This window comes from Mycteria americana, chromosome 1, assembly GCF_035582795.1.
Source record: "Mycteria americana isolate JAX WOST 10 ecotype Jacksonville Zoo and Gardens chromosome 1, USCA_MyAme_1.0, whole genome shotgun sequence".
Lineage (NCBI taxonomy): Eukaryota > Metazoa > Chordata > Aves > Ciconiiformes > Ciconiidae > Mycteria > Mycteria americana.
The window spans coordinates 155,172,477-155,199,581 of record NC_134365.1 but is presented as its reverse complement, the minus strand read 5'-3'; the positions used below and the strand labels follow the sequence as shown (position 1 = coordinate 155,199,581).

Below are 27,105 nucleotides of genomic sequence, written 5' to 3'. Positions count from 1 at the left end.
GAAGTATCTAGTATACAAGGCAATAAGAGAAAACTATGGTTTATAAAACTGGTAAAAAGAAAAAAAGTTGCATTTGGTGGTGATAAGGTAAAGAATTGAATTCTTTTTTCTACTTTCCTATTTCTTTTCTGCTTCAACACAGACTGAAGGTTTTTTTTTCCCTTCAGACATCTCTAGTGACTTCCAGCTTTTAACAGCACACGGTCCAACTCAAAACCTTAACACAACCATGAATATGTTTGTATGAATGTGGCTGGAAAGCTGCCGAGTGGAAAAGGACATGGGAGTGTTGGTCAACAGCCAGCTGAATATGAGCCAGCAGTGTGCCCAGGTGGCCAAGAAGGCCAATAGCATCCTGGCTTGTATCAGGAATAGCGTGGCCAGCAGGAACAGGGAAGAGATTGTCCCCCTGTAGTGGCGAGGTCGCACTTCGAATACTGTGTTCAGTTTTGGGCCCCTCACTACAAGAGAGACAGTGAGGTGCTGTCTCACCTGACAGCACCTTTGAGGTGCTGGAGTGTGTCCAAAGAAGGGCAACGAAGCTGGTGAAGGGTCTGGAGCACAAGTCTTACGATGAGCGGCTGAGGGAACTGGGGTTACTCAGCCTGGAGAAAAGGAGACTCAGGGGAAACCTTATCCCTCTCTACAACTACCTGAAAGGAGGTTGTAGTGAGGTGGGTGTTGGTCTCTTCTCCTAAGTAAGAAGTGATAGGACAAGAGGAAACAGCCTCAAGTTGCATCAGGAGAGGTTTAGATTAGGTATTAGGAAAAATTTCTTCACCCAAAAGGTTGTCAAGCATTGGAACAGGCTGCCCAGGGAAGTGGTTGAGACACTGTCCCTGGAGGTATTTAAAAGACGTGTAGATGTGGTGCTTAGGGACATGGTTTAGTGGTGGACTTGGCAGTGCTAGCTTAATGGTTGGACTTGATGATCTTAAAGGTCTTTTCCAACCTAAACAATTCTATGATTCCAATTACATGAAAAGATCAGCATATCTGTCTGTTTTCCTTGCTGTAGAGGTAGGAATTATTCTGCTTCACCCTTAATGCAGTCATTGCTAAGGCTTTACAGTAAAGCACCAATTTAAGAAAGATGGGACACTACAGGTGTTTAGCACCTGTTAAGCTTGGCACCAGCCTTACCAGGGTTTTGGAGCTTCACACTTAATTAAATTAAAAATGTTTCAAACGTAAACCGAGCTCAGGCCTTACATTTTGAACTATGCAGAAATGGATGCTTACCCCAACTCTGTCATGCCATCAACAAATTCCTTTTTACTGAATTCACATTGAGTAGCTGCCCTGAACTTCCATGCTACAACCAGAACACTAATACTGGCTGGGTCCAGGCTTAAATCATCACAGAACTGTTGAATCCCATCAATGCCAATTTTATTTTCATCTTGTGGGTCTGCAGTTCAAAAAACAGAGAGGAGAATTGTAATTATTTACAAACAATCATCTGCACAGCTTTGATACGCTGCGTAACACAGGTCTTCATTTTTCATAAGCTTCACAAACTTCTTCACTTGAAAACTTAAATGTTAATTTTAGAAGTACCTTGAAGAGTATCTGTAAATAGATTAAGCATTCTGCAAACTCCCCTAGAAATTGGTTTGCAACTTCTTCCCAAATTCATCAGCTCATGTGAATGAAATAGTTTTGTATTCTCTCCACAATGCTCTATGAAAGACCTGAATTAACTGAGGAGATGCCTGACTACATCTAAAACCAGTAAGGCTGATAAACACATCAAAATGTACAATATATTTATTGGTTAGCATGTATTAAACTTTAAAAGAACAACAAAAACAAACCCCCAAAACCCCCAACAAAAACACACCTGCCAAGTGAGCCCACAGAATTTTTCCTGATAGGGATAATCCACTATAACTGTTTAAAGACCACAAATAACTCAGACATTTTTGCTTTTTAATTATAAGTCAGAGAAATCACCAAAACATTGCTCAAACAATGCCATAGCATAACAGGGTCTTAAGCTAAACAATACAACTTAGGACTAGTGAAATATAGTATTTCCTAAGTTTACTGCCTTTTTGGATGTCAGAACCACACTTCGTAACTACCTACGTCAGGGTAAATGTCATTGTAACCATTCTGTAACTGTACCAAAATTCCCTCTCAAAAAACCCCCCAAACAAACAAACAAAACCCCCTGCATGTAAGCTTACATAATTGGAGGGGAAAAAACCCCAAACTACCACCACCACCAAAATAACACCTTTAGTTTTCAAAGCTTGACAGTTTACAAAACTGTCTTTCCCAGCTTTTGATAGGAAGACATTTCAGTATTGTAAGTTGGGCTACATAGAAAAGTATCCCTCAAGTAAATTTAAGATGAACTCCTTAAACTGGTAAGATTTTCAATCATGCTGTTTTTTAATAGCATGTGAGTTGACGAAAAAAAGTTTAAAAATCAAGTCTAAAGAAAATTTTTGTGTGTCCGTGTTAAGCTAAGATCTCTTCCACTTTTCCAGCCAATACAGTGGAATAAACGCTAAAATGCAGAGAGGAAGTTAATTTAGCAAACAAAGATCCATATCCATTAAACAAAGAATTACACCCATGGTATAATTCAGGGACCTCTGAGCAGGAATAACAAGTAAACTTATCTATTCTACTATACGCCAGATCTAGTTCCAAGACACGTAAAATGCATTTCTTGTATATTTGGGGACTAATTGAAGAACTGAAGGCAAAAAGTGCACTAGTGTTGAAATCAGTGGAAAAATTCTGATGGATTTCAACAAGGACTGTTTCATCCTTATCATGTTTCACATCATCCAGGTAACTAGGAACAAAAATGAAATTGTTTTGATAGAGTTGCTGGATAAACAGATAAGAAAACTAACACAAAGACAGCACAGAAAATGAGACCTCTTGTCTCAGATTTCAAATATAGCACAATGTATGTAGTATTCTATAGGCCCTGTAGGACAAAGGAATTCCTTGTTTTTGCAAGGCCAATGACTCAGGTTTAAGTTACACATGAAAAAAGGAAAGGTGCTTAACCAAACCTTTTATTGTTTTCTCTCAAATCTTGTAAAGGTTTTGTTCAAGTTTACAACTTCACTTAAGTGTTAAAAGTGCAAAGGTGTGCTGCTAACCAAAACATGGACATAAAACTGACTAGACTTTCTTTCACAAAAGCCAAGTGGTGCAGTTTGCCACTGCTAGAGGATTATGAATAATAAATAACATTTGTGATTTTTTTTTTTTCATTTTAGATATTCTTAGTAGCATTTATGAATTTGTATACATTTTTGACCCAGCAATCTCTAAGACCGACATGCAAGGAGCAAGCAAAAGATTTAGATATGTATATAAGTTATATATATATTTACGCTATATACATGTTATATATATATTTATACATATGTAAAAAAAATTTTAAAAGTGATTCTCTAGTTAAGATTTTTTTTCACAAAGGAAATGCTATAGCATTGCTGATTCTTTGTCCCTACACAATTCATTACCACACAATAATGAAATATTGAAGAATGTCTATACCTAAAATAAAACACATTATGTAAAGAGTAACAAAAAAGGTGGAAACAATATCATAAGAACAGGCTAAAGTGTATACAAAGCATTCCATATGCTGCAATTAGAAAAGTACATAAAATCATAGTTGAGTAATTGTTAAGAGTTCATTTTTTAAAACGTGAGATGTATGGATCTCAGCAGGGGCCAAAAATAATTCCAGCCTCCTCTGCTCTAGCATGCAACGAACAATGCACACATTCGTGTCAGATGGCCACGTTTCAGAAAGCACTGTTACCTGGATCATGTACATTCTTATATTTACATGACTATCTCTTCCTTTTATTTTTTCTGTTCTTTTTAACAATGCTGCAAAATAAAAATAAATGGAAAAGAAACAACTCTGCCTTTAATCCACTTCCCTGTGGTTGTCCCTCCAAGCCTCTCTGAACAGGCACATCACTTTTGCTGTAATATGTCAGCATAAAGGATAAATTAAGGATGGAGCTTCCATGACTAGTTCTTTAGTTTTCTTATTTGACTGTTTTGTCAGACTCCTAGCTATAATGTTATCTGAAGCGTTTTTGATTTTAATGTCTAGAAATACTACTATCTTTGAACAAAATTAACTCTCTCAAATATTAGTATAAGAATCATATGTATTAGTGCCACACAAAGTGCCACACAAAGTGCATTGCACATATATTTAATAGCAGCCATTGGCAAGAAATCAAATGAGTTGCATAATAAGCTTTACTCTCCTTTCCACCATGTGGAGATGACACTATTTCCTCATGATAGGTTTACTTTCCTATTGTGAATTTACTTTAAACTCTACAGGAATATCTACAGAAGTTGAGTACTGAACATTAAGAGCATTTAAAACTTTTTTTTCATTCTTATCTCACTACTGCAAACACAGAATGAAAAGCAAAAGCTAGCAATCTTTCCTTAAAAGTCCTTAAGAATGGCAGAGGGAAAAGCAGAAACACCACCCAAACAAAATAATTGGAAAAAAAACCCGGAACCCACAACAAAAAACCCAGCCTTACCTTTGTATCGATTATACAATTGTTCCAATTTCTTCCTGTCTACTGAATTTTTCATGGATTCTTTGTAGTACAAGTCTGGGTTCTGGAAGTAGTTGTCTGTTGCCACTTCTAGTTTCCATTCATTCTGCATTAAGCAGTATATAGCAGTCCTTTCACCAGCCTGGGTAAATGCCATAAACTGGCGGACCTTGTCCTTCTGAGACGACTTAAGCTTATGCTTTGGGATGCAAAAGAAGCAGGAAAGCCAATGAAGCTAATCCAGAAGTTTGTTTCAGCATTCTACTACTAACGCCTATCTTTAAAAGGTTTTAGTTTTCTTGTTGATGACAACTTTCACTTCAGAATTACAGGAAGACAAAGCCTTGTTCTTCTGCAGTTAAAAAGACAGCATTTTCTTCTGAAAATTGAAATGACAGCATCTATATATACATTTTTAGCAGCACACATTCTGGCAGTAATAAATTTGTATTTCTATTGCTTACATATGCACACGTTTTTCTGTCCTGTAACAGCAGTAAACACAAGTTTCATCATATAACAATACAGTTATCTTCTGAAAATATGCCTAGTGGTTATACAAACAAGAAATTATAAAGGCACAACTCAGATTCTCAGATCCTGTATAAGTCCTTCATACACAGAGAAAAACTGCTCAACAGTTTTCCTAATATTTTCCTAGCAGCAATGAACAAATGCAAAGTTTAATAATTTTAAGGCAGAAGCCTTTCTCACATTTTTACATTAGAAACCATTGCAAAGAGAAGGCATAAGACAAAAAGAAAATAGGTAAAGCAGACATGTCAGAGAGTTGCTGAATGTTACAATGAGACTATAAAGTTGCTGTAAATGTGATCTAAAACTTTAATTAACTCTAAAAAGATGTTTATACTATGAATATGTTAAACAACAAAAGTGCCTATTATAGTGGTATACAGGAACCAGTAAGATGTTTCTCTTAATGGCAGCTAATTGCAGCAACCATATCTACACAACATCTCTAAACTTCTGGTTTTCCAAGGTTTCCTCTAGTTCCCACCAAGAGGTGGGAACAGGGATTGTATAGGGAGCAAATTTGCTATTAACACAGCTCAACATTATTCTTTACATGCAGTTGGAAGGAGGAGGAGATTGCTTAAATCAAACTCTGTTTTTTATTATATTCTGATACTTCCCGATTTTGTTAAACCATACTTAACACAAATTCTGGGCCAACAATTAAGCTGAGAAATTTGTCTTAAGTTCCTCACTACTGCTTAAATCATCAGGCATAATAGAAAATTGACTGGTCTCAAATATCAGGGGGAAAAACTGAATCCTGATTCAGTAAGCAGTAAACATAGGACCATCTTTCAGTTTACTTGTTATCTCTTGTACGCATATGGATGGTGACATCTTGACTACAGACGGTCCTGAGACAAGAAACACATCATGTAAACAAGGTAAGGACTTTGGTCTTTCCTACAAGATTTTTCAATTTTATAACAGAAGAAACATGTGAAGTTTCTTTTTATACAAGAAGAAACACGTAAAGTGGGAAAAGAGCTGCAAAAATAATTACAATGTGTTTTGTTAAGAAAATACTCAATAATCCTTTGACTGCAAGCTCTGTGTAAGCTCGCCCCCCCCCCCCCCCATTTTCATTAAAGTCTAACTATGAGGGTCTCTCTGCACTAAGATCTTCCTCAGTTACATAAACTTCTTTTCAGCAACCAACTTAGTGATGATCACTTCAAAACAGAGGTCTCCGACAACAATTCCAAAGTAACACCCATGTCCTCTTATAAGTCTACTTACGCCAGGCATTTAGGGATATTTCCTAGGTTCAGAATGAAACACCGAGTTATTTGAAGACATCAGAGATAAGAAACGCATTCGACTATCCAACCTACTACTCTGCCACGTAGCGTAGTTTCTACTGTTCACTTGTGTTTAATGCCCTGCGCAGCAGACAGTGGTACCGCCACACTCTCTACGGGGCAGGGGGGAAGGCCTGGAAGTCGTGTTGCTAGCGTGACTTCTCACTAATGACACCCAAACAAGGAGGTGTACTTCGCATCGAGACACGATTAAGTCACGTTTCAGAAGCCCTCTCCAAACGGTAAGTACACCCTGCCGCAAATCCCAAGGAAGCGCTGAAGTTGCAAACGCGGACAGCTCCGACCGCTCCCGCGCCAGCAGAGCCGGCCCTGGCCGCCTCCTCGCTCCCCCGCGCACCCTTCCCTCACCCCCCGCCCCGGGAAGGGAATTTGTACCGCACCTTTCCCACCGCCCCCGGCTGCGCGGCCCGGCCCGGCCCGGCCGGCTGCCGCCGCTGCACCTGCCGCGTCCCGAGGCGGAGAGGACGTGGGGGGAAGCCGGGGGAAGCCGGGGGAAGCCGGGGGGAGGGACCCGCCCGGTGCCGGAAGGCGGGGCGGCGGGAGCGACGGACACAGGGCTCCGGCAACCTGCCCCGCGAGCCCGAAGCCCAAAAAAGGGAAAGGTACGCGCCGCGCCGGCTGCCGGCGCTCGAAATACCCGCGGCGCCGCCCGCCCCGCCCGGCCCCCTCCCCCTCCCGCCCCCGGTGACCTTCCCCGCTCCCGGCCCCGGCGGAGGGGGCGGCGGGAGGGCGGCCTCGCACGCTGTGCGCGTCCCCCCCGCGCCGCTCGTCCCCCCTCGCCCCCGGCCCGCGCGGGTCCCCCCGCCTAGCGCCGTCCCCCCCCAGGCAGGGGAGCGGGAGCCGGCGCTGAGGGAGGGGAGCGGCGGGAAACCGTGGGGTGCGTGTGTCTGGGTGCGGGCGCTCGGCTCGCTGGCCCGGGTGGCTGGGGGTTGTTTGGGGTCCCCGTCCTCCCCCAATTTCCCTGCCTCCTTCCCCTCCCCCGCTCCACCAACCTACCATTTTATCACCGGCGCTTTGACCAACTTCGCCGCCCGGCGCCGCCTCTCGCGCAGGCGCGCAGCGGCCCGCCCTCGCCGCCTATCGCCGGCCGCGCTCGAGAGAGAAGGCGCAAAGGCGGGGCGCGGGGCTGAGGTGCGCGCCCGCAGCCCTCCCCTCCCCGCACCGCCGACCGCGGCGAGAGGCGACGCCCGGGGGGCTGGGGCTCGCCAGAGCGGCGACTACGCCTCCCGGCGTGCTCCGGCGTGCACCGCGGCCGGAACGGGGGGGGGGGGGGAATCCACGATGACGTTTCCCGTAACACGCCGTGAGGAGGCGCTCGGACTACAGATCCCGTCTGACTCTGCGCTTAAAGGTGCCGCACCGGTGCTCGGTAACCGGTGCAGGATGAGGGGGGCGGCCGTGAGAGGCCGCTGGTAAGGACGGGGGCTTCCTCTTCGCCTTCCGTCAGCGGCTACTATCCCCTTACTCCTGTGCGCGCCGCGTTGCGATCCCGTCCTTCCCGCGCTCAGGTGAGCGGTGCGGAGGGAGGAGACAGCGCGCGGGGCCGGCCGCTGTCGCTGTCTCCGTCTCCTTCCCCTCGGCGGCCGGGCCGGCCGCCGCCCTGAGGTGGGCACTGGGCGGTTGCCGGTGCGGGGGCTGGGGGCTGCGAGGAGGCGGCGGCGGGTTTGCTCCTACTGCCGCGGGGCCGGAAAGTTGACTGGCCGCTACCGGGAGCGCCGGCCGTGGGGGCTGCGGGGCAGCCGCCTCCCTCCGCCGCCGCCATGAGGGGGCGGGAAAGGGGCTGGTCGCACCCGCGCTCTCCTGATCTTTCCCTGTTCTCCCCCTTCTTCTCCCCCCCGGCCTTCCCAGGGAGAGGTACCGGCAGGCGCCGCCCGGAAGCCGGCCGGCGAAGAGAGAAGGCGGCGGCGCAGGGAGCTGCCCTCCGGCTGCCATCGCTCTCAGGTGGGTGCGTACCGAGGCAGAGGCGCCCGGGGAGTCACGGCAGCGGCCTCGGCTGCCCTGCGGGTCCTGGGAAGGAGCTTATATTGAGAAAACTGGTGGGTGGCGGCAAACTGGCAGGTGTGGAAGGACCCGCAGGCGTTTTGGAAGAGAGGATCAGGGTTTGCATTGGAGGCGGGGTCTAATACCAGCTTGATGAAATCCGGTACTACGGTATCGTGTTCAGGAACGAAAAATCGGGAAGATGAGCTGCAATCCATCAGAAAACAAACTGCTTAAAAAGGACTCCAAACGACAGGAGTTCCCTCTAATTTGATAATTACTGCTGCATGGAGAGGAGCGTGGTGGTTTTGTTTTTTTTTTTTTCTCTTTATTTGAACTCTGAAGCACATAATACATTTTTATATGTGCAGTCATTATTCCCTTAAGAGCTTTTGAGCACTGCCCCAGGTGCCACTTTTCTAAATAGTTTTTGTTAGCCAAGTAAAAAACACTGTTACTGAAACAAAACTGTACTGTGTTTGAACCACGGTGGTAGGTTTACACAGTGCAACAATGGGCAAACTTACTAGTATAAATCTCTGCTCAGAATTTAGTTACGTGGTTTGATGTACCACGTAAGACATGCCTGTTTTACTCACCTCCCTGCAAACGGGAGCTTGAATATACACTAGGCATTTTCTTCTCCCTCTTTCTTGCAGGAATAGGTTGTAATACATTCAGCAAAATCTCTCCCCCAAACATGTTAAACAGGAAGAGTATTACTTTGAATACATGCAGAAATATTTCCTTAAATATCACTCTAGAATTTTGCAAGGTGATGGGGGTTGTTATTTTTTCCTGATTTCGTAAAAATAGTAAACCCTATAGCTTTATTAAAGTTCTGAAATATTTCTACTTTATTATTTTATTGAAATTAGAGTGATGCAGGCATGCTTTCACTGCTTTAATTACACTTTTAGTTCTTAATTTTAAATGTTTTGGCTCTTCATGTTGTTAAACGCTAGCCCATAGTCAACTATTGATATCTAAATACTTTGGCTTGTATTTCATGCGTTGAAAAGAGATAAACCAACCCACAGGCAGGTTTTCTCAGTTGTCTCTGAAACAGAGATGGGAGGGCATTTTAAAAACTAAGGTAGTGCATGGCTGTGCTTGCTATCTTCCCTTCCCATTCTCTATATTGACGATGGCTGACTTGGATACTTGTGATTGCAGCTGCTACTGCATTATGGGGAAGGAAGATTCTCTCTTAGGCAGACTGCTTCTGGATTATTATGTCCATATATTGGTTCCTGATTAAGGCTGTTGGCCCAGAGATCAAGATTGCAGCTAAAGTTTTAGGCAAATACCTGCTCTATTGATGATCTACTAACACGTAGTGTGTGTTGTACATTTTTAGAATGCCATGCTTCAGTGACGAATGTGTTTTGTACATATGTTTATACATTGTTATGTATAGCTTTGTGGTGTGGGGGTTTTTGTGTTTGGTTGGGTTTTTTTAAAGAAAATATAACTGCGGTATTTTACAATAATGTCAGTATTTTCCTGTAGGATCTGGGGGAAGGAAATTGGTTCTTAGTTTTGGAATTCTATCCTGCTCGGTGTTAAAAGCAAATACAGAAGTTTAAATATAGATCTTCAAGTAGATTCTGGGAAATGAACTTATGAATGAATTGATTTTACTTTTAGTGCTCTTTATAACTCTATTTTAAAATAATGAGGATCAATAATTAGCTTTGAAGTAAAATGCCTCAAGGCCATGCAGCCTTTCAGGTGAAGGTCTTTGATCCAAACTAGTAGTGTTCAGAAGTCCAGGAAGTTCTGCTGTTATTTCTTTCTTGTGGAAATGTTTCTTTCACAAGTATGATTTATAATGTAATCTGTTTCAGTTAAGCTTTTTTCATTATGTTTTATATAGTTGAGTGTGTTAAAGCTTTTGAGGCTGTATAAATAATAAATGATTATGATACAATTTTTTAGGATAGGTTTGAAAAAATACAAGAGGTTTACTGATAGATCAGAGGAATGAGTTCCGGTGCTAGGTTGAAGTACAGCCTATGGCATCGTGGTTTAATATTTTTAATGGCTTTTCTCTCTTCTAAGAAGCAGTGCAGATGACTACCACGTCCTATGACTAAGCTTTCCATTCAGTGTTTTTAAAACAAGATGAGCTCTAGAAAATACTCAAGGGGAAAACAAAAATCTATCAATATGGTTGGACTGTTTCTTGCTTTTGATAACTGTTGACTGAAGGAGACCATATACATTCTGTTCAAGATCATAGTGTAGGATGCAGTCTTAGGTTTGTTTTCTACATTTGTTTGACCTAATGGCCCAACATTATCATGTTTGATAACTGATTGGTACTATCTTGCAGCATGGTATGGGTACTGGAGATGCAGAAACCATGTAGCGGAAAGCTTTGAGCAGTTGTGGATTATCAGTTTCTCCCAACAGCAACAAAAAGTGAAGAATGAAGGCGACTGGATTTATTTCCCTATGGACGTTGGTTTCACTGCCTTGTGGCCAGTTAGCAAATCCTGCAGAACATGAAGATGTAGTAAAGCATGCAATAAAGCTGCACCGTGGGAAAGGAGCTGTTATCACTCAGAGAAAGCAGTGGGTGTTGGAGAGCTGCAGAAAACTATCTGGTCTGCTTCGCCAAAAGAATGTTGTTCTCAACAAACTAAAAAATGCTATAAGAGCAGTTGAGAAGGATGCAGGACTATCAGATGAAGAGAAACTTTTTCAGGTGCATACCTTTGAAATTTTCCAAAAGGAGCTAAATGAAAGTGAAAACTCGGTCTTTCAAGCAATCCATGGCCTCCAGAGAGCTCTACAGGGTGATTACAAAGATGTTGTAAATATGAAAGAAAGCAGTAGACAGAGACTGGAAGCCTTGAGAGAAGCTGCAATTAAGGTTGGTTCCCCCATGTTTATTACTAGACTATTAATATTCCAGTTGTGATTTTAATTTTATTATGGCATGGTTTCAATCCGTTTTAATAAAAAAGTGAATCTACATGAACCTTGCAATGTTTTACTGTTTAAAATGGATTTTGAATGAAGTATTTGTTCTCACTAGCAAAATTAGAAGTAGTTCTGGTGTAGAGCTTAAAACTTACTAGCAGTCAATAGTTCTTATTTCAAAACAAAGCTAAACATAATCATAAGACCTAGGGCAAATATTATGTTAAAGGGAAAGGAATACAAGAATTGAGTCAGTGCACATAGCACAGTTGCATTAGATAAGCCATTGGTATTATTGGAGTGGAAATAATGCCATAAATTGGCAAAATACTAACTGTTTTTTCCACTTCAAATGAGAATTGCTCAGCCAAAATCTACAATTTAAACAGGATGATTTCTTGTCTCTTACTTCCATATTCGTATAGATGTCAGTAAAATGGACATGCAAAATATGAGATGACTAGATTTTTAATCTCAGTATAGCACTCCTAGCCTAAGAAGTGCAGGTCTGAAAAACAGTACTTCCAAGAAAGAGCCGTCTGAGATAACTTTACCAAGAAAAGCACAGATGAGTAACAGTTGAGCACAAGTACTTCATGGAAAGCTTGAGTTCCCATGTCAATGCAGGCCTGTTAGGGTGTGCACAATCTGCCACTGTCTACTGGACTTGGTAGCACTCAGACTGTGTACTGAAAGTCTCCCATTGAGAGAAAACATCATTTAATTGATTTGGTATTTAAATTGCCCTTTCCCTTGCTCTACCCCTCAACCACTGGAGGAATATATTAAGAATTTTGGTTTTTGTCTTCTAAAAGAAGAGGCTGCTCTTGCGCAAGGGAGCAAGAGAAGGAAAAAAAAATGTAATTGGGATACAGCATTTGAGCTGGGAGAATCTTTAAAGGGCATTTGTGTAAGAGATGTGCAGATCTTAACAGGTGAAGATGGCAAGAGATTGTGTGCAAGAAAGGTGTGCAGTGAATTGCGGCAAGAAAGGCTGGTGGAAGTAGATGTTAGGATGCAGACTTGGGAGACTGGAGTGGTCTGTGCAGTGAAAACAAAGACTGAATTACGCCAAACTTAGATAGGGAGTAGCTTGGATCTAGGTGTGCTCCAATGAAGTGCTCAATATGACTTTGATATTGGTGCTTAATGGTAGTGCCAGCCTCTGCTGCATAGAAATGGTACCAATTGTCATGAAAATTACTTGAGTTTCCACCTCTTTTTCCTCAGAGCTCTTAAAATAGCAGCAGTGAAGCTGTTCAGAATGTTCCTTCTCATTTACCTAATTCTTGGCAGCGTTACTGTAAAATACTGAAGTAATCTATCCTTGAACTTGAGAATAGTGCTTCTTCATTTTCCTCATAAAAGGAGACCTGTGTGTATAATGATGTGTTTTAGATGTGTGTCCTGTCAAAACTTTACTTCTGCAGAGGTGGATTGTGTAGGCTTTTTTTGTATTATCATATCAAGATATTTACTTGAATGAGCCATCTTTTATACCCTTCCTTCTTATGTCATGCACATGGTTATTTAAGCAGAATATTTGTTGTTCTAACCTTACGATTGTTATATAAAGTGAAACAAAGGACAGTGGGGAAATGCATGCCAAAAAGATGAATATTACATGGGATACATTTTTTGGACTTGTTTTTACTTCAGAAGACACACATTAGGTCCAATTTTGTTCCAGTTTCACTTTACTGTAATGATAACTTTGTTGGTGTACTCAAAGATGTCCTTCCCTTTTTTTAAACAGTTATTGGATGGAAAATACAAATGACTGTAGAGGGTGCTGGACTCTTCCCTTCATTTTATTTCTGTTGAGTTAAAGTATTTGGAATTCTTTAGTGTTGGGATATCTATGCACGTCTGATGCATTTCTTGCTGGTTCTGCTGCTGGGAAAAGGTATAGTGGAATCATTCATGGGGGTGGGGAGGAAGGAAGAAGTGCTGAAGATAGCTTCTGCCTTCCTTTGCTCCAGTAACCTGTGTGGAGGTTCAGGAAAAAGCAACAAAATCTTACCCACTTTTTATCAGCTTCTAATTCCTTGGGTGCCTACTGCTCAGACATTGATGGAAAAAATAACTCACAAGTAGTGCAAAGATGCCTCCTCTTCCAAATGTGCTTTTTTCATCCCTGATTAAACAGTAGAGAGCAACAGCAACACTGCATTCTTAACCAGCATTACCCCAACGTCTTACTTAATCTTACATTATTTTGCTCATGTGTTTCTAGGTGTTCCAGTCTCCTGTTTAGTGCACAATCCTTATCTGTATTACTTTGTTTAAAAGATTGTTTGGTATGTACCTTGTGATCAGATGTCTCCAATCCCAGCATGAGTTGTGAAAGTGTTTGTACTGTGATGCACTTCTGCTTAACATGTAGCAGGCTGTTTGAGATAACTTGTCCTTTTCATGGATAACATTCTCTGTGGTTGTCTCACTCTACTGGCATGACACTGGTCTGTAGGTAAAAACTGAGATGCCACTTCAATAGACTACAAAAACCTTTGTCTTCATTTATTAAAGGAACTTACAGTTAAACTCAGATTTTTTCAAAGCTCTTCTACCTTGCTCTTCAGAGAAAGTTAACTTCTTGTAAATTAGAGTGTTATTTATTTTCCTGCAGGTTACCTCTAGCTCTGTTCAGCCTGTTTGTCTCAGCCGACAGAAAGGACTTGAATCGCCTTCCTCCATCCAAAACCTGTTCCATTTTTGAGGGGAAGGAATCTAACCTTTCTCAATTCCATCTCGCATTCTAAGTTGTGCTGACTGAGGAAAGAATCTGTAGCTCATACGGGGGCTGTTTTTTACATCTTTCAAGCAATGTCTGCTAGCGGAGAACAACAGATAGGAAATGTTTCTCCTTGAGGCTGTATGAGAGTGACTGTGTCTCTTGCTTATGTGTTGCATAAGAACTAAAGCAGTTGACGTTGGGCCAAACACATTAATAGTTACATTTTTCCCAACTCGAGTTATTTTGGGAACTGGGTAATTTTCATCATGCCGATGTAACTATGGTAATTCTAAACACCAACAGACAGCAATTGTGTGGTTTCATCACAACCAGATGTATTCATCTGACTGTCAGGATTTTAAAAGGGTTAAGCTACAGTTACAGGCTGTACTGAAGATACTCTTGTCTTGCCATCAAGGAATTGATTAAATTATATGCATGTTCTTGTAGGTTTCAAGGGGAAAAATGTCCATCCACAAACGTGTGGAGGAGGGGACACTCCAGTTATTTAAGCATAGGAGTTTAGGACCATTTTGGATGCCCAGGTTATCTAATATATCTGTGTGGGGTAGGCAGTAAAACACACAACCTAAGTGAGACCTATGTTCTAATTGGGTATGGCAGGGCATCTAAAATGGAGACAGAAACTTGCATTTTCTGTGAGTTCAGTCAGACCTAGAGATTGCCTGTATTTTTTGCCTGGTCTGTTTTTTCCCTTGGTAATAATATTGGCTCTCTTAAAGAACAGATGTAGAGTCTCTCTCATCTAAATCTTTAAAAGAATGTAGGCATGTAAAGTGAAGCATCTTACCTTTTTTCAAAAAACCCTCAAATTATACTCTGTCAATACACAGAGTATTATATTTGGTTATTGTCTTGGTAACCATGTAGAAGGGGCAGTGTTAAGTCCAGTCTTGATCAGTAAATAAAACTTACTTTTGTAGTTCTCTTTTTGAACCTGAAACATCATAACTTTATCAGGGAAGCTACTGAAATATTTTTACACCATATCAAACCACATCAGCATTTTTTCTTTTCTTACTTCTAAAGCCTAGAAATGGATTTCAGAAGTCATTAGTGCAAATTCATAAGAGGCCCAAACTGTAAAGATGGACAAAGTCAAGTATTTTACTTCTGATAGTAAAAATCAGAATATGTTTTCTTGGGAAACATAAGCAGGAACCTCAGCTAGAGCACTTGACTGCTCATCTGTACTCTCTCCCAGCTGCTTTTTTTTTTTTTTGTAGCTGTTTCCACATTTGTTGTAATTTTTAAAAACCATAAACAGACCTCTTCCCATGTTTATAAAATGGCTTATAAAATTAAGATTCATTGTGTTTTTGTTCCAATTTGTTTGTTTGTTGTAGCTAGTAAAGCTGTGCTTTCAAGGTTATTATGCTTCCCTGCTAAAGCACTGAGCTCTAAACTTTACTTGGCTCTGAAATGTTTTCTAGAGTTCCTCAAAGTAGTTTCTTTCTTGTATTTTCTGGGATCGTAACCTTGGGGCAGCTCTACTCTTCAGTGGATTAGGAAAGGCAATTGGTAGATATTTTGTTTGGTGGTTGTTTTTCTTGCCCGCTTCCCTCAATGAAAATTAGCACAAGAGAAAGCAATCTTCAAGTACCATTATAAAGTCTATATTGCTTTTGCAATTCCACTCGTAAGATGTTTTGTGTCACAAGAAGCGTACGTTTATGTCAAGTGTTTTCCTGCTCGAAGGCCTGTTCCGCACTTTATCTATGTGTTGTAAAATTCAACAGGAAGAAATGGAATACGTCGAACTCTTAGCAGCAGAAAAACATCAGGTTGAAGCCCTTAAGAACATGCAACATCAAAACAAAAGCCTGTCAATGCTTGACGAAATTCTAGAAGATGTCAGGAAGGCAGCTGATAGATTGGAAGAGGAAATAGAAGAGCATGCCTTTGATGACAACAAATCTGTAAGTGATGTTTTAGACTCAGTCTTTTCATTGGTGTGCATTTATTTTTTTTTTAGTTGATACTGTAGGGGTGTTTCTCTTGTGTTAAATAGTTGTTAGGGTTTTAGTGACTATTTAAAAAAAAAAAAAAAAGGAAAACTTCTGGCTCTACTTTTTTTTTTTTTTAATTTATTTCCCTTTCAACAGAAGAAATTATTTAGTGGTAGAATGATTGTTTGTTAGGAGTGACCAAAGAGTAATAATTAATCCTTTTTGGTAGTGATTTATGCGTTTTTGATTTGAAAGTCCTCCCTGCAGCTGCCACTTTGACAGTGACAAGTGTAGTCCATCTCACTGATACAGCCCACGAGAGTTACGACATCTCAGTGGTGGTGGTGGTGGGGACTTAGATATTTAGACTTTGCAGGACTTTAGGATATTTAGACTTTGCAGGATATGGAGTTACCACGTTAAGTGTAGTCTCTACTTTTTTTCTCTTTCATTTTGTTGAGAAAATTATGGGAGAACAAGAATCCTTGCAGTTAGTTTTCACAGTCTGGGAAAATATATATTGTTCAAGGTAAGGACTTGAAATGTGTTTGTGGAGTTGCTTTCTTCCACTTCTGACTTCCTTGGCTTTTCATACCTTGTCCTATTTGCATTGTTCATTGTTTCTTTGTTGCATGATGGACAGTATCCCTCAGGTAAGGCTGTGTGTATTTGGAGCTGGGAGTACATTAGTTTATTCTAGTGTCCCACTGTGCCGTCCTCAGAGACTGACTCTCTAAATTGGTCCTGTTTGCTTAAACATGGGTTGCAGTTTTAGTTGGCTTTTGCTCTTGAAAGGTTTTTGTTGACTAGCAGGTTGACTTCCAAGGCGAGCATAGCTCTTGAATTCTGCTGAGGAGGGAAAACAGTTCCTCTGTAGTAGAGCGCCAGGGCATTTTTTTGTAGTTATACTTGTATTGAGAGGAAGTGAAAGCAGCATTTTATTTTGTATACACCAGATCGCAGCTATTGTACCCAGTGGGAATCCTACCTAGCAGGACCAAGCGCGGGGAAGGGACGAGCTAGCTGGAGTGCCCTCTTCTGTTCCGCTGGGGTATAACGGCATGTTTTAAAGAGACCAAGAATGAGGTTTCTTCTGCTGCACCTGTTAATTGGCAAAATGCCAACGCATCCTTTTTCTCCAGTGTGTCTCTTTGGTTTTCTGCTTGTGTCTCTATTCATGAAAGAAAAGGAATCATTAAGTGCAACCTGGAGGACTATTTACCTCTCCATCTTTGCAAGAAACATGTAGTGTGTTTTCTCTTAAGCTAGAACACTGGAACATTAGAACAAAGAAGCTCTAATAGAATCATCAGTAATAAAGATAAAGATACAAAAGCTTCTATTAAAATATAATCAAATAGAGAAGTGTAGCAGGTAAAAATGGAAAAAAAAAAAAAGAATCTGAGCTAACCCACTTAATGCAAGACAAGCATATTTGCACACTGTATACTGTTATGTACAACCTGCTTTCAGGAATTGCTGTTTTAGGAGATAAAATCCTGAAAATAACTGTTTTCTCTCATTATGTCCTCAAATTTATTAGTATTTAAAAGCTCATCTGAACCTGTGCCATCTACTCTTGCTCTTCTAGCATAGTCTGTCTTTTGTCGGTTCCCTTTTCTTTTGTAAATGTAAAAATGCACAATATCCACACAATGTATGATATTTATATAGATTACACAGAAAAAAAACAGATTGTTTTTCATAATATCTTAAGCTTATAAGCATCTTCCCTTTTTTCCTAATATTCTTTCTGACCTAGACTGTGAACTTCACTACATGAGGAATGTATTTATCCAATTGCATTGCTTTTATATGATCTTTGATACATTTTTAATTTTGATGCAGAGAAATTTGGTTAGATTCCAGACACACAAGCTACCAAGTACTAAGGAACATATAACAAACTCTGTATGAATTTGGAGTTCCAGAGCTTCAAAGTAGATGCTTCACTGCTGATGTATTTTATAAGATAATTTTGCTTAGTGAACACTGTTGCTGATGTCATAATGTTAAATTCCCAAGAAGATACTAGAGCAGATGCTGGCTTATTAGCATTTTGTTTTTTAGGCAAAGTAATAGTCATCTGCAAGATGGGGACACTGCACTGAACAGTGAAATAACTCCAATGTGAAAGTCAGTGTAAAGTATCTTTTATATTGCAGAGCCAACATTTAACAGTAAGCTCTAAGCTCTATTTCAATATCCCTGGAGTAGCAACGAGGGTGTGGGAGAGGGGTTCAGGAGCAAAGATGACACAAAACCAGTAGGATTGGGCACTTATTTTGTATTCTGATTAGACACAGTTCTTCACATTTGGTGACTGTAGGGAAGACTTTCTTCTTTGCTCCAATACTGTGAGAATAGTTTGCATGTATGTGGCATGCAGCTGCTCCTGCTTTCTCCCATTAGCTGAAAACATGAAAACATGGTTTGCTCTCTTACACTTGGCAATGGACACCTCATTCGGGAATGCAGAATAGCCTGGTAAGTGGGGAGCTTAGGGAAGTAAAGGCAAAATATATACAGAAAGACAGGTTTTGAGCAAAAGCAGGTGAAAAGACAACTTTCATAATTCATAAAAAGAAAACTGTCATCAGCCTCTCACTCCAACAGCTAAAAATGCTGATGTTTGAAGCAGCTATTTTATGCTTCTAAATAATTCTGCAGACTTCATAATTTGTTTCAAATTCCTTTTTTTCCCCTCTGATTCTTAGTGACTTCCAATTGTTTAGAGGCCCATCATATTGCATGATGTACAAAAACAGGGGAAGAGGTCATTCCCACAATAAAAGTTTTTATTTCATTATACACACACACACACACAAATGTAAGGAGTGGAAGAAAAGCATAAAAATGGCAGGTTAAATATTAAATATTGAAAATGCAATATTTATCTCAACAGTTTGGGCAAACGTGCTGGGGAATCAGCAAAGAAAAATAGGAGGCTGTTTCATAGACGGCTTATGTGAATGCATTTTTTCATTAAATTGTGGAGTTGCTTGGGCAAAATCTAGAAAAGTTGAATGTTTTGTAGTCAGTCATTGGAATGACAACAGGCTACTCTCTTACTGGAGTTTAAAAGAAAATAACCTTAACTGTTTCTGAATATTGGTAATATCTACATTATTTAAAATACAGTGAATAATGAAATCATCCTAGTGTCTTCCACTTTGTAATTACAGGCACTGAAGACAGAGCTAGGTAGAAACAGTTCTTGCCCTCTCTCCTTCAAATTTGCAGGACAATGACTTTTTCTTGACTTGGAATGCAGTAATTATTTCAGATTTTTGTGAACTGAATATCACTTTGTAATCTCTAATTGTTTTTGTTCAAGGGAATAAAATATTACATTTCAATCCAACCTTTTGTGTTCTAAATGTGATAAAGCTTCTTTAAAAAAATATTTTGGATTAAAAGCAATTGAAGATACTGAATTGGAATTTTACAGCTTTGAAACCCTGTCTATATTTTTTGATTGGACAACTTGGCTAAAGAGGTCTGGAAAACTCCTTGTTTTTAAAATGTAAAGCAAAAAGAGCCTTTTCAGTTATAGACGTCAAGTTTTGATAAAGAGACTGAAAGACCTCTCTAAGAAGAAACTGCAGTATTTTTAGTCAGTGTCCACAAATTCTAGAGCAACTTCAAGCACAGCTAATAGTCTTTCCCTTTTTACTGTATGCTTCATTGACTGCCCCCTCCCCCCTTTTTTTTGTTTTTGTGGTTGTTATTTGCTTTCTTTTTGTTACAGGTAAGAGGTGTAAACTTTGAAGCGGTTTTAAGGGTGGAAGAAGATGAAGCCAACTCCAAAAGAAATGCTTCAAAAAGAGAAGTAGAGGATGACTTAGGTCTTAGTATGCTTATTGATTCCCAGAACAATCAGTATATCCTTACCAAGCCCAGGGATTCAACCATTCCTCGTGCTGATCATCATTTCATAAAGGTAATCATTTTAGAGACATTCTTGTCATTCATTTTGGTGAGATTTAGTCCCACTAGTTTGCATGCCAGTACTGCTTGGTTGGACTGAATATAGTTCAATACTCCTAGTATAGTCTTCATAAGATTGATCGTGATGCCATATGAATCCTCTCTGGTTTTATTTGATTTAACTTGTTGCACCTTTGGGGCACCATCCCTTCTCTCGGACTGCAAAGTGTTAAAGCAAGCTACTGCTGTGCCTGATGAGCCACTTGCATGTTGTCACTGGAGAGAATTTATCTGTTTAGGTCTTGCGATGGGAAAAAAAAAAAAAAAAAAAAGGATGCTGGAAAATACATAGACACGCTTTTAATTGTATTTGTGCTTCATGACGAATAATTGGATTGGGATTTTTAAAACCAAAACCAAAATGGATCTGTTTCACCATTTGTTTTAATGCAAAGTGTCATTTCCCCCACAATTCCCCAGGAAACTGTCTACTTCCTATAATGTATTTAAAATATTTAATAAATTGATCAAAAGTTCCCAAAGCTACCAATTACTTAAGGTTAGTACCTCATCTGCTTCATCATACAACAAAGTTTTCACGTTAGTTTACTGATGTTGTGTTTTCTTTTCACAGGCAGTGTTCTACATTTAATTTTACAATGCTATTTATCTTTTGAAAGATAATAGTCTTTAATTTAATCACAAATTTGCATGTCCTTTATATTAATGCATTTGTAAATCTTATATATTTAGGATATTGTGACAATAGGAATGTTGTCTTTGCCTTGTGGCTGGCTGTGCACAACAATAGGATTGCCAACCATGTTTGGGTATATCATCTGTGGAGTACTCTTAGGACCATCAGGACTAAATAGTATCAAGGTAAGTGTGCAAGGTGCTTCTTGACTGACTTCATTTGTTGAAATCTTTAAAAGTAGTTTTAAAAGAATATGGTATTGCCAACCTCAATTGTATTTAAAAAAAAAAAAAAAAAAGAAATCCCCAAACCTGGACCTTTGCAAAATGAGGCCTTAAAATTTTATGTCTTTGACTCACTTTGTTTTCAATTTTTTTTTCTCCTATATAATCATGACATAGCAATTGTTGAAAGTGAAAGCTTGAAGGTTGGGTGTTGTGGGTTTTTTTTTCTTTTTTTTGTTTTTCTTTTTGTCTTTAATCATAAAGCATCACATTTGAGAGCCAAATTATTTAAATGACATCAAATATTCAGAAACTTGCAAAAAGTCAGTGTTGGCAGTGGAGGAAGTGTTTAAAACAAGTAGTTCCCTGAGTAGCATAGCTTGGCTCTCTAGAGAGTTATTTTGCATCTCTGTAGCTCTTTCATTCATCCTAGTCACCCTAGTTCTTTTCCACATTCCTGAAGTCTCTTGAACCTTTTTAGCTCCATCACGTGTACCCTGATTACTAGCTCATGTGAAGCTGTGGGCTGTGGTTGGCTAGACATTGCACGTTTTTATTAGTGGTCTGGTGTGCATTAACAGATTGTTTAGCCAGCAGGCAAAACAGAACACGTGTTAAGGTTGCACGGTAATGTCCGGTTAAGTTACATGCGTCTGTTACATTGATATCCACGTCACTGCTTGGAACTTACTGTCTTTGCAACCTCTGCTCTTATGTGGACTTTTGTTGAAAATGACTGTTGGGCTGAAGAATAAGTAGGGATGCATAGAAATTGTAGGATTTTGCCAATCTTGTATTGGAAGAGAAGGCTACAAATACTACACTTTCAAATTTTCATATTCTAAAATTAAGATTAAATAATAACCTTTGTGTCGTACATAACATCTGGGTTGAGAAGGTCTGGAAAGCTTGACCACTTAAACTGAGAAACAAGTTTGTAAGCTTGGCATTAGAAAGAGATTCAGCAATGAATTTTCAGAGACTTACACTGAGGAAGATGATGTGGTTGGAAAAGACATGTGAGAGGTTTCTTTAGGACAGTTTCTTAGTGAGCTGCCTGTTTCTTGTGGAGCTGTGATTAAATGTTATTCATCTGGATAATGTTCATGTTGACTGCGTCTCTTGTCTGTACTCTCTCCTTTTGTCTCTTCTGTATTTTATTAAAAAGTTGCATGTCAGAGGAACTGAGGAAGCAGGCAGATTCTAATCTGGCAGGGAAGATAGTTTCCATCTCCACTTCTCTATGATTGATGATAGACCCTGTCCTCTTCTGCTCTGGACTGTAAATACACAGAAAAGAAATGTTAGGTTTTTCTGTTGTGAAAAGGAAGACAACCGCTTTTCTTGCTGTTGCACCCTTCTCTCTGAAGTGGAAAGGCTAGTAGTTGTACTGAGAGATGGATGGATGGAGTCTATAGGATGGAGAGCAGAACAGCAACTACAGTCTAGCAGAATTATTATACCAGTAGACCAATAAAATAACTAGCCAGAAGTAACTTCTGCAATGCAAGCCTTGGGGGGTTTAATAGCATATGCATAAAACGCTAACCTATTTATTTTCAGCAAGCAAGCAAGCAAGCTGGCCTAGATCAACGCACGTGTGCGTTTTGGGTGACCAGCACTATCCAACCAAATTATCTAGTAGCAGCCAGGTGATGGGAAAAATGTTTGAACCCTAAAGATGCTGAGGGATATTCTGATGTCATATGACCAGCAAGTAAACTATGGAACTACCTATGGAAACATAATGAGAAACAATTTGTTTTGTAAGTGGACTTATAATTTGTATTATAAGTAGACTGCTGTGCACTGATTTTTTTTTTTTTTTTTTGAAGTCTATTGTACAGGTGGAGACGTTAGGAGAGTTTGGTGTATTCTTCACTCTCTTTCTAGTTGGTCTGGAATTTTCTCCTGAAAGATTAAGAAAGGTATTTTTGTATAATACCTCTACATTACAGGATTTAATTGCTAATGTTTGAGTTATCAGTTATATTTCAGATTTTTACATTCTCCCTATAATATACTGGTGTGACTTTGTACATTTTTGAAAAGACAAATATGACATTTGCTTCTTCTCTTTACCTCTTCGGAAAGAATAGGATGCATTATTTATTCGGTGTCTCCAAAAAAAACTTTGCTATTCCTCTTCATTTTAGTAAAACAGTTTGATTACTAGAAAAATCTCACACAATTTATGGCAATCTATCTCTGCTTTATTTTAACTTGCAGTAACATGCAGTTGCTGTTATGGAGTGTCTAGTAATGTTTGGCAGTCCTGTTATTAAAAAAAAAAAAAAAATCAGTTTAAGTACTGCATACTGAATTGATGATACATGCTGTACTGGCTAATAAACTGATTCTGCAAGTAAGTTAGCACAATCTGGAATATTACATGATGTGGCCATCAGGATTCAGCAAAAACGTACAAGTTTCTTTTGGTCTTAATTAAAAAAAAAGTTATTTCATAAACAAGCTAGAATTTTAATAGTGCAAAATACTGCTGCAAAATATGTAAAGACTGTATGTATGTCAAGAGTGCCATTGTGTGATTTGTTCCTAAACTGGTGGTTGAGAGTTCATGAGACTATAAAAGCTTTAATTGAAATGTGTTAAAATTTATGAGCATTCAGCTTAATCTGCTATTTCTAGTCCATCTAAAGTCAAAGATAAAAATCAGTAATTCAAGGGTTCCTAAACTGTAGTATGTAAATTGTTACTTCAGAATTGTGTGTTCACTAGTGTGGAGCGGGCTGCTGGTATTGATGACAGTCTTTGCCACTCCCATTTTTTCCCTACCGTAGAATCACATCGAATAACTGGTGTTCCATTTGATGATTTTTAATATATTTCAACCCATACTGGACCTTTGGCCCTTAATTTGTCTGGGAGCTCTGGGAAATTTACCTAATTTCTGGTAATGAGCCTTCTGGCATAGAATATTATCTGCCAGGCATAGTAACTTCAGAGTTTTAGGATGTATAGAATGACAGCCCGTTACTTCTGTGGCCCAGCACTGCAGCCCCAAATCTTGCATCTTTAACTGCTTATTTGTGCTGAAAATCATTGTAACTTATCAGTGAGAAAAGTGTCATCAGACTTTATCATAAGAACTTGTTTTCTTCCCAAGGTGTGGAAAATATCTTTGCAAGGACCCTGCTACATGACGGTTCTGATGATTGCCTTTGGTTTACTATGGGGACACTTGCTCCAAATTAGACCAACACAAAGTGTCTTCATTTCCACTTGTTTATCTTTATCAAGCACGCCATTGGTGTCAAGATTTCTTGCAGGTAGTGTTCGAGGAGATAAAGAAGGTAAGTATGATTTTAAATATGGACTACTGTAGTATCTACAATAAAATTTCAAAGAAGTTGACTTTGTAATATTATGAGAGAAACTAGTTAAAAAACAAACCAAAACAAAAACCACTGTTAAGTCTGGTTTACAAGGGACCATCCTCCTTTAACACTGGCCAGTGTTGTGTATATTCTTGTTATGAGGTGTACCTGCTATTTACATAGCCAGTCCTCTTTGGAGAAAGACGATGTAGCCCAATCAGTACTCTCCATGTTAAGAATTGTCTTTACTGAGGGTCTGGAATCTTTGTGCTTTTTAAGAGGTTATCAGGTTAGACCATTATTACCAGTCTGTCATCAGGGCAGAAAGGCTAACTTAAATAATTCATATACTTCTTCAGCAAACTAAGACCAGCTCAGGTAGTCTTTCATAGCTAACAGCTCTTCAAATAAGTACCTTCAAGTGCCATATTGCTAGCTTCTCAAAGACTTGTAAATGTTTCCTTTCAAAAGTTTTGCCATCCTGCTTTCTTCCACTTAAACCTCCCTCATAAATACTGCATTAAATTTCTCCCCACTCCATAGAATATTCATATTCTAATGCCTAAATTCAAAGTGTATGTTTTACACATGCTGGCTCTTACATGTGCCTGTTATTCTAAAGACCGTATGTTTTCAGTAAAGGAGTTCCAGTAAATGTATAACTAGTGCTTAACTGCTAAGCAAAGTCTGTATTTTTATTGTGTAACAGAAACTTCATATGAGTATTTTATTTATATTTTTAATATATCTTTATTTATATATATTTTAATTTACTTACTGGTGGGGTAAAAAAAAAAAAACAGAATGCTTTGAATGACCTCACCCCATTGAGAACTATACTTAGCATCCATTTGATTAAGACATATCTAGATTTCTGAGCACTGCAAGCATTCCTAGATTCTGATGAATGTTTCCATGACTGCTTTGTTGGTGTACAGGGGATATTGACTACAGTAGTGTTCTACTTGGCATGTTGGTGATGCAGGATGTGCAGCTTGGTTTATTTATAGCTGTCATGCCTACACTTATTCAAGCAGGAGTGAGCACATATTCCAGGTAAAAAAAATATTGCATGTATCTTCCCCCCCACCCCCTTCCAATTAGTGTGTAGGTTGCAGATAGGAATATGAAAGCGCTACCATTAATGTCAGTACTGTGAAAAATATGCACTCTGTTCTGTGAGTTCCCTTTACTATTTGTACTTGTCATGTATGAGGATATTCTTTCTGCTCTAGCTGCCTTAGTCATGTCCAGTACTTAAAATTTGTAGTGAAAAGTTTGTTATTGTAAAAAATAAGTGAATTTCTTCAGTTACTTTATTTCCTCAAGACATATTTTTGTCAAAGACTATGTGATAGTATTATTGAGCCTGATGGCTCACCTTGAAAATCAATCAACAAAAATCTTTTTGAATCAAAATGGAAGTAAATTCTAGGCTGTAAAAGAGATTGCTGGGGACTCAGCAGATTTAGTATTAATCTTGTTTACTAATGTATCTAAATATCTTACTGTAGCTACACAGTTTTGAACATCTGTGGAATTAGATCTTTTCACTTAAGGGGAAGTCGTTGGGAGGCATGAGAGCACTTGAAAGAAATGTTTTGTTTGTTCTTCTCTTCCAGCATTTTCAAGGAAATACTGAGAATACTGATACTGATTGGCCAAATTCTCTTTTCTCTGGCTGCTGTTTTTCTTGTATGTCTTGTTATAAAGACTTATCTCATAGGACCGTATTATCGCAAGTTGCATGCAGAAAGCAAAGGGAATAAAGAAATCCTCATTCTAGGAATAACTGCATTCATCTTCCTTATGTTGACGGTAATCTTTTAAATTAATAAAACATTTTTATACATGTGTTAGTTTACTGCATCAGTATCACAAAAGCCATTGCACTTACTGTTATTGCATATCCATGTACCTCTGTAGTTAATTATTTGGTTTTAAAATGTTTTAAAACAAACCCCAAATGCACAGATGATTCATGCATTACAGCATAGATGAGTAAGAAGACATAGAATTTGAATGTCAATCAGCTGAACTTTTGCTGGTAACTTTTAATACAGCCAGTTAAAGAATAATGATTCCAGTTTTAATTTTGGGCTACTTCATGAGTTTGAAAATAATTTAGGATGGGTTTTGAGATACTGATAATGGCTGATTGTGACATTTGTTCACAAGTTTCTTTTCAATAGCAAATTCTCAACATGGTTATTATAAAATACTTTTCTTTTTCTGTGGGAGATAAACAGTTTGGGATGAAGTTGAGAAAGTAGAGAAATGCCTTAGGGTTCATAGGTTTTGAGATCCCTTTTGGGTTTGGTTCATTTTCATCTGAATCTTCCTTCTATTTGTTTGTATCTCACATTTCAGCCCTCTGAAAAAACTATTCTGCTGGAGAACAGAATGTGACAGTCGCTGATAATGTTGTGGGTTTGACACTCCATTATCCTGGATGTGCAGATTGTTATGTCCTCTGAGAATGTCTAAGAAAAGTTATCCCAAAAAGTTCCTGTGCATGTGCCTTTTTTTCTGGGAGTATTTGCTTAATTATTACAGGTCAAACAGAGAAAGCTGACCTCCTTCAGGAAGAAGGTCAAGAAATAAGTTAGTGAGAGTGTCGCTTTACAATTTGTTGATTTCTATTGTATAGGTTAAAAATTCCACCCCTCTAAACAGCTATTCATATTCCAAACAGGAGTGCCATCTAATGAGAGAAGGAACAAAACTAGTTTCCCCCTTTTACTTTCTAACAAGCAGACATAACATTTGTAGAACCACTTCAATAAAAAACAACAACAACCAAACCACAAAAGTTGCATAAAATATTACGGTATCTGGAAGCAGTCTTACTTTCATTAAAAATAT

The 27,105-nt window shown here is 39.3% G+C and overlaps 2 protein-coding genes across 16 annotated transcripts in view; one reads left to right on the top strand and one right to left on the bottom strand.

Moving 5' to 3' along the window:
• The window catches only part of DCUN1D2 (defective in cullin neddylation 1 domain containing 2), a 28,907-nt gene extending 21,330 nt beyond the window's left edge, over positions 1 to 7,577 (bottom strand). For 5 of the 11 annotated variants that reach the window (XR_012778835.1, XR_012778838.1, XR_012778836.1 and 2 more), the window contains exons 1-3: positions 6,351 to 6,727; positions 4,557 to 4,773; positions 1,243 to 1,411 (exon numbers count right to left, since the gene is read on the bottom strand). Coding sequence is in view for 7 of the 11 variants with exons in the window: in XM_075525576.1 (XP_075381691.1) it covers positions 1,243 to 1,411; positions 4,557 to 4,773; positions 6,351 to 6,359 (395 nt within the window). In the remaining 4 variants the exon portion in view is untranslated. Of the gene's footprint in view, positions 1 to 1,242; positions 1,412 to 4,556; positions 4,954 to 6,350; positions 6,728 to 6,813; positions 6,925 to 7,429 lie in introns of those variants that run through there. The other 6 variants (XM_075525524.1, XM_075525550.1, XM_075525534.1 and 3 more) reach the window with 6 other exon arrangements.
• Positions 7,578 to 7,782: 205 nt separating this feature from the next.
• The window catches only part of SLC9D1 (solute carrier family 9 member D1), a 34,736-nt gene continuing 15,413 nt past the window's right edge, over positions 7,783 to 27,105 (top strand). Inside the window, exons 1-11 of one of the 5 annotated variants that reach the window (XR_012778827.1) lie at positions 7,789 to 7,941; positions 8,282 to 8,374; positions 10,752 to 11,294; positions 15,842 to 16,021; positions 19,803 to 19,994; positions 20,735 to 20,863; positions 22,738 to 22,830; positions 24,030 to 24,216; positions 25,179 to 25,296; positions 25,863 to 26,058; positions 26,611 to 26,832. Coding sequence is in view for 1 of the 5 variants with exons in the window: in XM_075525419.1 (XP_075381534.1) it covers positions 10,848 to 11,294; positions 15,842 to 16,021; positions 19,803 to 19,994; positions 20,735 to 20,863; positions 22,738 to 22,830; positions 24,030 to 24,216; positions 25,179 to 25,296; positions 25,863 to 26,058 (1,542 nt within the window). In the remaining 4 variants the exon portion in view is untranslated. Of the gene's footprint in view, positions 7,942 to 8,281; positions 8,375 to 10,751; positions 11,295 to 15,841; positions 16,022 to 19,802; positions 19,995 to 20,734; positions 20,864 to 22,737; positions 22,831 to 24,029; positions 24,217 to 25,178; positions 25,297 to 25,862; positions 26,059 to 26,610; positions 26,845 to 27,105 lie in introns of all 5 variants that reach the window. The other 4 variants (XR_012778828.1, XR_012778826.1, XR_012778829.1 and 1 more) reach the window with 4 other exon arrangements.